General features: G+C 35.4%; 1 protein-coding gene across 1 annotated transcript in view; it reads left to right on the forward strand.

The window, feature by feature from the left end:
• Positions 1-15,075, forward strand: part of PAXBP1 (PAX3 and PAX7 binding protein 1) — a 38,219-nt gene that overhangs the window by 18,388 nt on the left and 4,756 nt on the right. The window contains exons 8-16 of the mRNA XM_007941281.2: positions 2,516-2,639; positions 6,484-6,583; positions 6,670-6,785; positions 9,019-9,218; positions 11,909-12,053; positions 12,747-12,868; positions 13,440-13,516; positions 13,903-13,969; positions 14,839-14,985. Coding sequence (XP_007939472.2) covers positions 2,516-2,639; positions 6,484-6,583; positions 6,670-6,785; positions 9,019-9,218; positions 11,909-12,053; positions 12,747-12,868; positions 13,440-13,516; positions 13,903-13,969; positions 14,839-14,985 — 1,098 coding nt within the window. The remainder of the gene's footprint in view (positions 1-2,515; positions 2,640-6,483; positions 6,584-6,669; positions 6,786-9,018; positions 9,219-11,908; positions 12,054-12,746; positions 12,869-13,439; positions 13,517-13,902; positions 13,970-14,838; positions 14,986-15,075) is intronic.

The following is a 15,075-nucleotide window of genomic DNA, read 5'->3' on the forward strand; positions in this document are numbered from 1 at the left end:
CCTTGGAAACCCTATGGTGAATCCTACTCTGTTCTAAAGGGCTGCTATGAGTCGACATTGACTACATGGCAGTGGGTTTATTTATTTATTTATTTCCAAAGAAATATTAATTACTCTTTTGTATTCTCTATAACATGTGTACGCATATATTAGTATTTACACCCCTTTAAACTAAGCTGGAATCTAAATCACTTATCATTAGGAATAGAAAGAAAAAACAATAATGTAAACTTGTAAAAATAATTCACATGAAGTTTGTTTTCAAGATGTCTAGACTTAGGGAGTTTTTTTTCCCCTTTGCATCTTTTCAATTTTTTGAAGTTCTTTTTATTGCTGAGTTTATGCAGAAAGAGGTGAAAGGGAGGTTCTTCATTTCTTCTTGATTATCCTGTTCCTAGAGACATCCACCTCAGATTGTGCTGATATGGTTACACAGTCATTAGATCAATGTTTTCAAAGCAGATCTTGAACTTCATATGTTAGAAAGTGACTTTCTATTTGTAATTTAAAAAGATAGATAGTCTGTCTCTTAAAGATCAGTATTCTCTTCATTTTGATGTTTTCATACACATTGAGTTTCATTAAGAGTGCTGTCAGGCTAATAATATCATGCATTATTTTCTTGGAAATATCGAGCAACAATTGGATGGATTTGAATATTCTGTTTAGTTGTTATTCTATAAAAATGCTGTTTCAGGACAAGACCATAAAGAAGATAAATATCACATTATTGTATAAAATTAAGTGATTTTTGAACTTAGGTTTTAAATTATTTGCTGATCATCTTAACTTTCCATTGTTTTGTTTCTTTCTTGTCATTTTCCTTCTTGCATTCTTTGCCATAAATTTGGTCTTGATATAAAACTATTTAGTAATGGTTTTGAGTTTGGAGAAGTTAAAGAACTTGTCAGGATGCAAGTTCCTGAGATAAATCGATGTTGTTAAGAATTGAGTGAGAATCAAAAATGTGTTCTTAGGACCTTTATTCTCAAAATTTTCTCTGGGCTGTAAGACATTCCAATTACCTAAATAAAAATTGCATTATCAGAATTTTAGCTTTAAATTCAATAATTTAAGCCAGTATCATGCAGGCATAGAGATGCACCCTCACAGTAGAGGAATATTAACAGTGTCTAGGGCCAAAAGAGCGAACAAGTGTGTCTTTAGGGTCATTCGTTTATCATCAGTTCTTTGCAGATTAAAAAAAGAAAAAGTAGATGGGGAAGTGGAAATCACAATAATATGGTAGTAGTTGCTAAAAAGTTTGATTGTAGTAAATTTTAATGCTAGAGTCTTTGGGCTCAGTTGTCAAAACTAATGCAGATTTGGGGACATTGTTGCCCATGGTGTGGCTTATTAAAGAATAAAACAGCTACAACATTTTGGCCTTTCCGTGAACATTTGCTGTTTTTGCAATGGAATCATGCAAGTATATAAAATTGCTTTTATTACAGACATCTGTGTATTCCACCTGCCTTTTTTTATTTTCCATTTACAGTCTGTTCAGTTCAGCTTTATAACACTTGGTGCCAGTGTTCCCAAACTCTAAATAATGTGTTTTCCGTTTGCACTAACCATCAGGAAACTAGAATTTCTGGTTTCCTCAGGTATGTGTAGTGGTTGGTAGTGTTTTGTGAAAGTTTCATTGCTTTTGGTTATATTTATAAAGAGGAAGTTTTTTTTTTTTTTTTTTTTTTAATTTTTGTATTCTGTATGAATCAAAGTGAATACTTTGATTATGGATATTAACCTGGAAAAATTTATTGAGTTTTTAAACTTACATTTTTCATATGAATAATTTTATTTTGTTACAAAATATGGATAAATTTAAACATTTTCTAGGAAGAAAGGAACGTTTAAATTTGAGATACTGATTTCAGACGGGTTAGTGATAGAAATTTGATTTGCCCTGTTAATCAGTCATTCAGCTTACATTTAAAATCTGTGTTAAAGTTGCAAGATAGTGTAACAGATTACTGTAAGGTACTTGGTACATATAAATGGCAGAGCAAGATGAATCTCTAAAACTGGAAGTTAGTAGATTCTTGTTCTCACCTACTCTTAGAGCCATTGCATCTGGGTGTCGGGATACTGCACAATGGTAATGATTTACTTAATAAAAATTGGCAGACCATGCTGCTGGAAAATTAAAACTGGACTTTAAAAGACTTCCAATTACTTGAATATTCTAAAGAAAAAGAACTGAAATTTTTGACATTTCTGTGTTTGCTGTCTTTATTAATTTTGAAATGTTAACGTTTCCTAACCACATTTTTGCTCCAATAATTAGGCACTGGACATTATAGCTCTATACAGCTCTATACATGGATTAAAAGAAGAAGTGATGTTTCCTAAACATTATAAAAAGGAGTTTCTATTTGTGTCTTTCTGGGAATTCATGATTATTCTGTCCTTAGAGAGGGTATTTTTTCAGAAATCCGGAAGTAGTATGGAACCCTCAAATAAGTAAGCAACTGAGGAGTTTGGTGTTACGGAGTGTGTTGTATTTTTACAGGTGCCACTGATTAACGAACTTGAATCAGCAATACATCAGCTGTACAAACAGCGAGCTTCCCGCCTTGTCCAAAGACGGCAAGATGATATTAAAGATGAATCTTCGGAGTTTTCAAGCCATTCAAGTCAGTCCATCTTGAAGGTTTTTATTATTCATTAAACAACCTTGTTTCTTTAGTGCAGCCTAATTGAAAGTTAGATATCTTGGCTTTTTTTTTTTTTTTTTTTTTAAAAAACGCATTTCCTTGCTCTTATGTCAGGTAGATCTAATTATTGTAACAGCATGTAATCAAACTGTTTTAAAAAACTATAGCTTCACAGAAGAGCTCTAAGACATGCACTAATATTCTATCAATCTTACTCTTTGGGCATATTATTTTCATTCTCCTTTTAGACTGTGGACAATAGAATATAATCTGTAGTTTATCTTAAAACCACTCTGTTTATCTCCGATTTTTTTCTTTCATTTTCATCCTGTTCATAGCAGTAATACAAATGTTTATTACAGTGAAAGATTTTGAGTTTATGAACTGGGAAAGTATGTGTGTGTGTGTGAGAGAGAAAGAGAGACATAACAAACAGCACAATTCCAAGACTGAGGCAGTTTTGAGATTTCATTTCTAGACTAAAACGAAGTTTCATACTTTTTTTTTTAATGTTTCTTTCTCTAATTTGCCCTATATACTGGATTTTTTTTTTTTTTTTAGAGAGTCAATGCTTATAGTTCATAAATTTTAATTTAAAAATTTAGAAATTAAATTTATATTCCTTTCATTATAGATGTATGTTAAGCGAACAAAGTTAGTTAGAAACGTTTTATTAAATAGCTTAGCTGGGATTCTTTAATCAGATGTTTTAAAACTTTTAACTCCATTTTTCCATTGCCCTCCATGTTTTTGAATGCTCTAGTAAGAATTAACTATTATGGATTCCTTATGGCTTTTTTTTGTCATCTGTTTTCTACATCAGTAATTCTCAAATAGATGTGTACATCAGAATTACTTGTGATATTTATTTACTTAAAGTGCAGGTTTCCTGGTCCTGTCCCCAGACAGTCTTAGTAGGTCTTTGATGGTGTCCAGAAATCTGCATGTTAAATAACCATTTCAGGTAATCCAAGTGCAAAAGCCCCTATTTTCCTTAGAAAATAATGCTTTTTCATACAGGGCGTCCTCTAAACCAGAGAGATAAGCATTCTCTTGTGTTTCAGATGTGTTTTGGAAAGCATAAAGGTAGTAACATGGCTTTCAGACCTGAGTCAGACTCAGCTGTGAGCCATATAAATGGCTTTGCCCTCCTGTATCTGCCACAAATTTAAACTGGATTAGTAACATATTGGCCACCTAAATGACTAATGCACCCATCCCAGATTTCTTTTGATCCAGACAGAGCCAGGTTTCTGGGGCAGATTACAGGTAACCATTATACCTTGCGAAGGGAAGAAATGATTTTTGTGAGTTGTGTATTTCATCAAATACCTTTTGTCTACAATCTGTTCTTCATAATTGGAGCTATTTACTTATATGGAATTTGAAGTTAAAGTTGAATGATGTACATTATTAGATGGAAGGAGAGGAAAGATAATGAGAAATTTAAAAATATTTTTCCAGAGGTGTCTACATTAGCTGCCAAATATTTGAAGAAAATTGCTTGGGACACTGAAGAGCCAGTTCCTTTTCTGATTTTTTTTTAAGCACCAAAGAATAGCCTGGAATTCATGTGTTTAAAATTATAAGCAGTTGTCTACCATTACTGCAGGTAGTTCCTACAGAAGTAAAGGAGCCTGTCACTTCAGTCATTTATCTACTCTCATATATCACCCCTAACTGGTATTTATAAAACCTGTAAATATGCAACATTTTAAATATTTAGTATAGTAATGAATATTCTTTTAAAATATTTCTCTAATGAAAGTTCCCTTTTAGACAGGAATCACTTCTGTAGTTTGGGGGTTTTAGCTAATTCATCTATGGTGTGTAAGTAGACTCAGTTGAAGTAGGGCTGGGACATCTTGTTTACTCTAGTAATCCTTTATTATAATTCATGAATTCTAGAACATATGTCCTTCCTAATATCAGCTGTTGAAATATGAATGAAAAATTGAGGGGGAAAAGTCAACTTGTGAAAATAGTAGGATCTAGGGTAGTTAGGATACACTGGGGTTGAAAGCCAATTTTTGGTATTACTTTTCCCTGTTGCTGATGTTGGTGACACATCTCTGATAACAGAAAAAAAAAAACAACACAAATCCAAATGGATGTCTTACTTTGCATGTGACATTTTCCTCTCCTATACCTTTAATTGTTTTTTTCCCATTACTATCCCAAATTTTTCAGAATATCTTCCTAGTGGAAATATTTCAGAATATCTTCATAGTGGAACTAAAATGTAGAAATGAGGGAAGTGCAATAACTACCTATTTCTTCACCCCTCCTACCTTAGACAAGAGATTAAAGGAGTCTTCTCTGGAGAAGGGAATGGGTCCACAGAAAAGACCCTGAAATACTAACAAGTGGGGCTCTTGGCTCTCCACTCAGTGATCTGGTGGTGATGCCTGTGGTTGACAACCCCCTTTTATGCACACAGAATTTCCTGTCTCTTTCTTAGGTATGAACAGATAGCTAACATTCATCAGAGAAACCAACACAGCAGTAGAACCAAAGGGACTCTGAGGAAACAGACACTGCAGGTGGCAGAGAATGCTTTAAAACTTTAAAGTTCATACCCTTAGAGAGAAAAAGAGACAGTATTCTCATAACACAAGTATAAGATTCTGTAGAAAAAGGATATTCTAAGAAGAACCATCTCTTGGAAATTAAAAACATAAATGTAAACTTAGAGTTGGGAGATAAAACTACAAATTGTTTCAGAAAGTTAAAAACAGATGGAAGCCCACCAAAAAACCCACTGTCATTGAGTCAAATCTGACTCATAGAGACCCTGTAGGACACAGTTGAGCTCTGTGATTCCAAGGCTGTAAATCTTTCCACAAGCAGATTACCTCATCTTTCTTCTGCAAAGTAGCTAGTGGATTCAAATCACCAACCTTTTGGTTGCAGTTGAATGCTTTAACCACTACACCACCAGAGCTCTTAGAGATTAAAAAGAGGAATAATTAAATGAGACACAGTAAGCTATGAAAGAGTAGTGTTTGATAAAATATAAATAAGTTGATCCTGCTCAGATATGGTTTTCATTATAGAGATGATTCTTCCTTGTTCTAAAAAAGCATAATAGAGAAAAATATCTCTATTTATTCGAAGCAAAATTAGGATCTCAGACTCACTGTCGTTGAGTTGGATCCAATTCATAGTGACCCCTCCTTAGGTTTCCAAGGGAGTATCACTACGGAAGTAGATTGCCTAGTCTTCCTTCCAAGGAGTGGCTGGTAGGTTTGAACCTCCAGCCTTCTGGTTAGCAGTCAAATGCCTTAGGCAGTGTGCCACCAGAGCTCCTAAAATTAGGATAGGTATATTATTAAACTCCTGCACAAAACTGTTTCCTGCAACAAAATTTTTCTTCTCATCTTTCCCACCTATGTTTCTTTTTTTGGGTCCATTTCATATCATTCAATACATGATGCTTAAATTCTTCCTTAAAAAGAGTAATCTATTATTTTTCTTTTTGCACAGGTGATTTAGACTTTTAATTTATTTGCTCATCGTAATAGCATAAACTAGTTCTGTTACTTATACAGTAAAATAGTGATTAAGCCCAATTTCTTTTATGTAGGGTTGTTGAAATCTTAGAATAATTATCAGTTCTTTAATTTTTCTACTCTTTTTCATAGGAATTCAGAGTAATACTGAGATTTGCTCAAAACTAAAAAACTACCCAGTCACTAGTTATTGCAAAGTCATGCTATTTTGAGATTAGCAAGCAGTCTATCATAATGGCTTATTCTGTGCAAACTCTTTCCTCAAGATTGTTGAAGGGAGGCTTTTAACTTTAACCATTGTTGTTGTACAGATAAAGCTCTGATGGCACCAAATCTTGATTCTTTTGGACGTGATCGGGCACTGTATCAAGAGCATGCAAAACGTCGGATTGCAGAAAGAGAGGCCAGAAGGTAATTTTTTTAAAAATGTTTCCTGTCAGTTTGTTTGGGAAGGCGTGAATCTCTTATATCTCATTTGAAAACATGATATTGTTTAGGACTCGTCGTAGACAAGCCAGAGAGCAAACTGGTAAGATGGCAGATCATCTTGAAGGCCTTTCCAGTGATGATGAAGAAACTTCTACAGATATTACTAATTTCAATCTGGAAAAAGGTAAGACATTTAATTGGAATTTCATTATCAATTTGGTTTCTACTTGGGTGTGGTGTTTTCCATCTAATGGTTTGAATTTTTGTGGCCACTGCATAAGAATTGGAGCTTTTCTTAATTGTAAAAATCTGTACCCACTTTTGTTACTGAATGTCATGGGTCATAAAGGTTGGGATTTGCATGGTACACACACACAGGTAATTTAGACTTTTAATAGTCCCTTGGGCTAATTGTTTCCATGTTTTTGATTTTCTTCATTCTTCTTTGCTCTGGACAAGAAGACACCAACAATTACATCTTAGATGGCCACTCACAATCTTTTAAGACCCTAGTTACTAGTCACTAAAGTAGGCTCTAGAACAGTGTTTTAGTGTAATATGTTATGCCAATTGAGCTTGAAGTCCCCTGTAACCATGGTCCTGAGCCTGTAAGCCCAGCAACTCATTCCCTCTAGGTATTTGGCTATGGCTAAGAAGTTACCATAACTTTGCCCCCTGTTAGCTTTGTTGTTGTTGTTATGTGACGTCGAGTCAAACCCGACTCATAGTGACCCCTCCTTGGGTTTCCGAGGCAGTATCACTACAGAAGTAGGATTGCCCAACCTTCCTTCCGAGGAGTGGCTGGTGGGTTTGAATCGCCAGCCGTCTGGTTAGCAGGCAAGTGCCTTAGGCACTATGCTACCAGAGCTTTATTTTTTATATATATATATATATATATATGGACATTCTTATAAGACATACAAATATGTATGTAGAAATATCATCTGCCAAACTTACACATGGTCATGGATATATTCCCTTTTGCCTGCCCTTATATGATTATTTTGCCTGTCTACCTATGTATCCACCCATAGATTAATGTTTGCTATTACTGATAATGCAGTATTGTATATGTAAATGTGTTTACCTTTGTTGTCTGTATTTCTCATGCACCTTTTCCTTAGTGTTCTTTTCCTTAGTGTTACTGTGATGTCACTTGCTTTTGGTATATTGTCTTTCCCTTCATGCAAATTAATACTTGTCTCTTACCTGTCTGGCAATTTTCCCTCTCTTCCCCTTCCATCCTACTAATCAACAAAGAGAGTTTCCTTCCATGTGTATAAATCTTTCCTTGACTTTTCACAATAGTAGTCTCATACAACATTTGTCCTTCTGTGATTGACTTATTTCACTCAGCATAATATTCTCCAAGTTCATCCATGTTATGAGGTGTTTTGCAGATTCTTATTGTTCTTTAGTGTTACACAGTATTCATTACATAGTTTGGTTATTCATTCATCTGTTGATGGGCACTTAGTTTGTTTCTGTTTACTATTATGAATAGTGCTACAGTGACTATTGGTGTGCATTATCTACTCCTGTCCTGGTTCTTAGTTCTTTAGGATATATACCTAGTAATAGGATTACTGGATCAAATGGTATTTCTATTTCCAACTTTTTAAGAAAGTGCCGTACTGTTTTCTACTGTAGTTGTATCATTTTATAACCCCACCAGAAGTGTAGGAGAGTCCCATTCACATCCTTACCAGCATTTGTTATTTTCTGTCTTGTTGAACTTTGCTGTTATTACTGGGGTTAAATGATAATCCCATTATTGTTTTTATTTGCATCTTTCTAGTGGCTAATGATCATGAGCATTTCTTCATGTGTTTGTTGGCTATCTGAGTATCTTCTTTAGTGAAGTGTTTGTTTGTACATGTCTGCTGCCCATTTTCAAATTGGATTGTATGTCTTCTGAATGTTGAGGTGTTGGAGTTTTCTATAAATTTTAGAGAGAAGTCCCTTGCCATACATATCGTTGCCAAATATTTTTTCCCCATAAGGAGCTTTGACTGCTAACCAGAAGGTTGGCACTGCAAATCCACCAGCCACTCCATGGAAGGAAGACTGGCAATCTATTTTCATAAAGTTTTACAGCCTTGAAAACCCAATGGGAATTGCTGTGAGTCAAAATTGACTCAGTGGCAGTAGGTTTGGTTTTTTTGGTTTTGGTAGGCTACGTATATTGGAACTGTGCAAAATGAGGACTACTTGTGCTTTGGTTTGCATAACAAAACAAAGTGAAATCTAAATGTACTTCTGCTTATCCTTCTAAATTGTGATTAACAATGATTTCTTTGTTAATGAACCTATCTTACTGATACACAAGCTATAAAGATAACACTTAAAATATTGAACTGTGTTTTTCTACTCCATGATAAATTATGGTTCTGTGTGGGTTTTGTTGTTGTTCTTAGATCGCATTTCAAAAGAGTCCGGCAAGATTTTTGAAGATGTCCTTGAGAGTTTCTATTCAATTGATTGTATTAAGTCACAATTTGAAGCATGGCGTTCAAAGTACTACATGTCCTACAAGGATGCTTACATTGGCCTTTGTTTGCCAAAGTTATTTAACCCCCTTATAAGACTTCAACTCCTCACTTGGACTCCTCTTGAGGTAGGTGACTTACATCAGTGTTAGGAACTAGTATAACATAAAGCCTGGGCAATTTTAGTCTCTTAAGCTAGAGAGGTAAGCTTAAGCAAAATATTTTTCAAGAGAGATAGGACTATATTAATTGATACAGATTGTATCTTGGTATATAATCTTAAATCTTTCCTTTTGAGCTCTGTTATGGATTGAACTGTGTCCCAAAAAAAGTTTTGTAAATCCTAACCTCTATGGCTATGGTTATAATCCATTTGGGAATGGATTATCTTTGTTATGTTAATGAGACAGAATCAGTGTAAGGTATGTCTTGAGTCAGTGTCTTTTGAGATATGAAAGATTTAACTAAGTGAGAGAAGAGAGGAGTCAAGCCATATGAATAAAAACCCAGGAGCAGAAGCTCAGAGACAAGGACCTTCCTCCAGAGCTGACAGAGAGAAAACCTTTCCCTGGAGCTGGCACCCTGAATTCAGACTTTTAGGAGCTCTGGAGGAGCTCTAGTGGCGTAATGCCTAAGGCATTTGACTGCTAACCAGAAGGCTGGCAATTCAAACCCACCAGCCACTTCTCGAAGGAAGGTTGGGCAATCAACTTCCGTAGTGATACTGCCTCGGAAACCCAAGGAGGGGTTGCTATGAGTCAGATACAACTCGATGGTAGTGAGTTAGGAGCTCTGGTGGCGCAGTAGTTACAGTATTCAGCTGGTAAGCACAGGTCAGTGATTTGAACCCACCAGCCACCCTGTGGGAGAAAGATGAGGCAATCTGCTTCTGTAAAGATTTATAGCCTTGGAAACTCTTATGGGGCAGTTCTGTAGGGTCACTACGACTCAAAATCAACTCAGTGACAGTGAGAGCCTCCTACAGTATGAGAAAATAAATTGCTGTTTAATGTTAAAGTCACTCGTGTGGTTACTTCTGTTAGAGCAGCACTAGATGACTAAGACATAGTCCATCCCCTCCTGAAACAGCTCTTTGTTGCTTTTCAATTCATATACAGCATATGCAATGATGGTAGAATATGAACATGAATGGTAAGAACTTGGTGCCTTGGTCCTAGAGTAATTTAGAAACTAGTGGGAAAAAACAATTAGATAGGTGTGAAAAGAGGGCCTGAACTACCATACTTTATGCAATTAATGCACACATTATGTTTTTTGCATACTGTGCAACACACACCAGTTATGTTCATAAGCACACTATGCCAATATTTTTTTTACATGTTGCTTATTTCCATTTCCATTTTTTTTTTTCTGTCCAACGGATTTAATGCTGAGTCTTCGTCTTGGTGCCTGTTGACGTGGAGGTTTGGTTCCTAGCAGCAGACACTCACCAACCTGCCTTAAAGTTTCTAAAGTAGCTCCTCTCCTGGCACGGTTCCTTCCCTATTCTGCAAACCACTTTCTCTGATGCAGGAAGAAAATCACTTTTTCCACTCCAGAAATAGCCCTTACCAGGGCAACTGGTCCTGGTCCAGGAAGTCCATGTGTCTGTGCACCCTGGACTGGAAAGGCCACTCTGGGGGTGTGGCACACTGCAGCAGCACTGTTTGGCTCACTGGCCACCATACTCAGGCCATTTAAATCTCCTGCCTGCCATGGAACCATCCCTCCACCCAGTCCTCTCTCCATCTCTAGAGTGATATGCCTGGGCACAGATTGGCTCCCATTCTTAGTCCTTGCTGTGGGATGCCACAGCAAGGACTAAGTAAGCATGTAACTATGTATGTAAGTATGTATGTAAGCATACAGTTACAATTACTTATTTTTGATTACTGGGGTGCTACCATACTTGATCCATGACTTCTTGACCGTGGTTTGTATCTTTATTACACAAATTTGATCAAAAGTAACATTTTTAGATTGTTGAGTAAAGGTAAGTGAGGCCAAAACTCACTTCTGGAAATGTCGTGAGACATGCAGTATATGCATGAGCACACTGTGTCAGAACTTTTCTATATAATTTTATTTCTGCCCATTATGTGTGTGCTCATTATTTATATGGGCACACTGTTTTTGAAAAATATGGTAGGTCAGTGGTAATGGACATTGGGAGTGCAAGAAAATAAAATCAGTAGGACCTGTTGGCCTAGTGTATGACAAAGGAGACTGGAATTGCCTATATAGGTCTAATAGTTATGTTTAAGATAGGGTTTGGAAGTTACCAAACAAATGGGTGGAGCCACAGGCTCAGTGAAAGAGATCGGATGAGTTGAATGTATAAACCGTAAAGAAAAGAGGGTGAGGTTGAAACTGGGAAAGGAAAGATAACTGAAAATAGTATGAGTTCTAGAAGCCATTCAGCTTGTAGCTCATGTCTCATTGTCTGACCTTGTGGAGTCTTGCCCTACACATACATGTCTTAGAATAGAAGCTCAAGAGCACCCTTGTTTGTATTTCTGAAGTTCTTTTTATGTGTAGTTCACTCTCCAGAACTGCCCCTCAGCAAAACTGCTATACTCTGCTTGGGAATCCCTACCCTGTTGGGCTGTCTTAAAGCAGAGTGATACCTGGTTTGATTCCTTTCTTTTAAGGATCCTAGTTCTTTGCTGCCTTTGGTCCATTGTTTGAAAGCATATTTCATGTATTTTGTTCAGTTTTTAGTTGTTTATGATGGAAGGCTAAATCTATTATGTCTAGAAGCAGAAATAGCCACTATAGTAAGTGTTTGGGTAATCTTACTTATTTACTTATTTGGTAGGCAAAATGTCGTGACTTTGAGAGTATGCTATGGTTTGAATCTTTGCTGTTTTATGGTTGTGAAGAACGGGAGCAAGAAAAAGATGATGTAGATGTTGCACTACTACCTACCATTGTGGAAAAGGTGATTCTTCCTAAACTAACAGGTAAAGCTTTCTGAATTGAACATCAGAAACATTTGGTTTCTCCATTCTATTTTTAAGAGGTTTTTAATCCAGAGCATATTTCCTCATAGAAATTATTATAAATGATAAATTTATCATCCAGCCCAGAGATGGCTAACGAGTTGTTCCTTGCCTGGGATTTGTGTACCACCTGGAGATAGGCCTGAATTGGGGACAGTAATTAAGCCATGGATCCACTGTGAGTTTTAGAGACTCAAAGTGCTGAAACCAAAACTGAATGTTTAGTTTTGGAGGATATGCATTTTTCTGGAGAAAAATGTGCTTTTATTATTTTATTCAGTGTTTTTATTACTGGTTTCTCAAAAAAAAAAAATTAGGAATTGTTGATATAGGAACCTATTAAAATAATAATAAATTTCAAGTTTAGTTAGAAATTCTTGATGCCAAGCAGCATCTCTCATAATACAAAATTCCTTTTTTTCCCTTCCCACCTTTGTCTTCACTGAGTAGCAGAAATAAGAGGAATTTATCCTCTCTGCTTATCCCTGCCTTTCAGAATTCTTGTGGTTAATGGAACAAAGATGACTGAAATTTTTGTGCTGTAGAGATGAAAAGTAAATCAGGATTGGCATTTGTAATTTGAGAACTACTTGACATGAGATTTAAGTAAGCAGCCATTTACTTCTGTATATTGACACATGTTTTTCTTAATAGTGATTGCTGAAAATATGTGGGACCCTTTTTCTACAACACAGACTTCAAGAATGGTTGGAATTACACTAAAATTAATAAGTGGATACTCTTCAGTAGTGAATGCAGAAAATAAAAATACACAGGTAATATAATACTTATTTTTAGAAAGCTTTTTTTTCTCCTTTTGAAAATGAACAGAAGTTGAGAATGAGTGGTTATGTTTCTACACCAACCAGAAATCTTACTCTCTGCCAGTTAGACCAAAATTGAATGTATACAATTTGAGAAATCATTTTCCATTTTTAAAAAGCTGTATGGAAGGAAGATACTAATAGTCTAGGTAGTATCTCACTTCCAGTATTCTCTTCATCCTCTTACCACCCCAACCCCATCAAACCATATTTGTGGGGAAAAAGAAAAATGCAGTATTTAATTGGGTAAAAATTGATTATTCAAATGCTAAAACATTTAAACAGCATATAAAATAGTTATTGTTTCGTGGCTAGTTTCTAAACTTGTTGATAGGTAAGTTAATGGAGTATAAGTGTTAATATCATTGGAGATTTCAGTGAGGAAAATAAAAAATTTGAGGACGTTTACTCACATTGTATACTCTATGGATTATATGATTTGCAGTATGACTTACTTTTATTTCTTTCAAGTTAACTTTATCATAGCCCTTATTAATATATATGATCTACTTTAACTCTTTAGGTGTACCTAAAGGCACTTTTGTTGAGAATGAGAAGAACTTTAGATGATGATGTATTCATGCCCTTATATCCCAAAAAGTAAGTAGTTCCTAAGAACATTAAAGAGAATAATCTCTATTGCCTTGCATTGAAGGCTTTTAAGTTCTTGAAAATTAAAGGTAGCTAGAAATCCAAATTTACTTTGTGCAAAGTAGTATTCTAAAGAGCTATAGTTCAGTGGTGAAGTTGTTCACTTAAGCAGAAATCAAGAAAATAAATGAACTCTTTCTTCTCCCTCAGTATCTCAGAATAAATTTCCATAACTTTTGAAATGTATTACCTTCCAGAAGATAATTGTTTGAAACTTTGGAAATCACTTGATTCCTTTGTTTAGCTATTTTGCTTGTAGAAATACTTTCTTGCATGAATTATATGGCACTTATATATAAAACATCTGGTCATGATGTTTTTCTTTTTTTACTTAGTGTCTTAGAGAATAAAAACTGTGGGCCTTATTTGTTTTTTCAACGACAGTTTTGGTCTTCAGTTAAGGTACGTGTCAGTTATCTAAGAGACTTTAGATTTTGTTTGCCTTCATATATTTTCAAAAGTATTTTAGTAATTGGGCAAGTAACTTTATAGGCTTATATTATTTACACAAAGTCTCCATTTTACTAATTTTATTTCAAACTAATTTTAATTCCAGTTTGATGTTTCCATAGGAGAAAGTAAATTCTGAGTTCTAAACTAGAGGCTAACCTAGACAACAAAAGGCCTAGCTAAACCACAGTTAATGTATTCAGCAAATAGAGTGCCAGTTCCTCTTCAAAATTGTGGAAATACATCAGTGAATAAAGTAGCAATGGAGCCTTTATGGAACATACAATCCAGCACAGTTAACAGATGGTGAACAAGTAATCTCAGGTGTGAAAGGGAAATTCAGGATCATCTGGGAGCACATGGCAAGGTGCACAGAAGATCCCCTTCTACCTTGAGGAAGTGATATTTCAGTGATTGGTGCAGAGGCAAAGTTGGTCCTCAGGAAAGGGAGAGGGTACACTAGAGGACCTGAAGAAAGGCCGGGATGACTGGAATTAGAGAAGAAGTGAAACAGGTCCCAATCATATAGGAGCTAGTAGGAACTGTGAATGATTTTGGTCTTACCATAAAAACTGGGAAACCACAGGGGTTTTCTTTTTTTTTCTGAAATTAATTTACATACAGTAAGTTTTGATGAACAGATAAACCATGTGATCACTACCAAGTCAAGGTACATAATATTTCCATCATTCCAAAACAATTCCCCATCCCCTTTTGTAATCAAGTGTACCTGGTTGCGTTTATTGTCTCTGTGTTACTTTGTACCTAATTTAATTGATTAACATTACCTCAATTTTTTTTTTATTCCCTCCTCTTTCTAGCTATTAGGAAATTTTCTTCAATGGTATGGCATTTTCTCAAATAAAACTCTACAGGAGTTATCAATAGATGGCTTACTAAATAGATACATTCTCATGGCTTTTCAGAATTCGGAATATGGAGATGACAGCATCAAAAAAGCCCAAAATGTGAGTTAGATGATATGTACTGTAGTTTTTAAAGCATATGAATTAAGTTTTTTGTTTGTTTGAAAAGGAATTTGAGAATATTATGAAGCC

This window comes from Orycteropus afer, unplaced genomic scaffold (genome assembly GCF_000298275.1).
Source record: "Orycteropus afer afer isolate SDZICR_OR568_19922 unplaced genomic scaffold, OryAfe1.0 scaffold00078, whole genome shotgun sequence".
Classification (NCBI taxonomy): Eukaryota; Metazoa; Chordata; class Mammalia; order Tubulidentata; family Orycteropodidae; genus Orycteropus; species Orycteropus afer.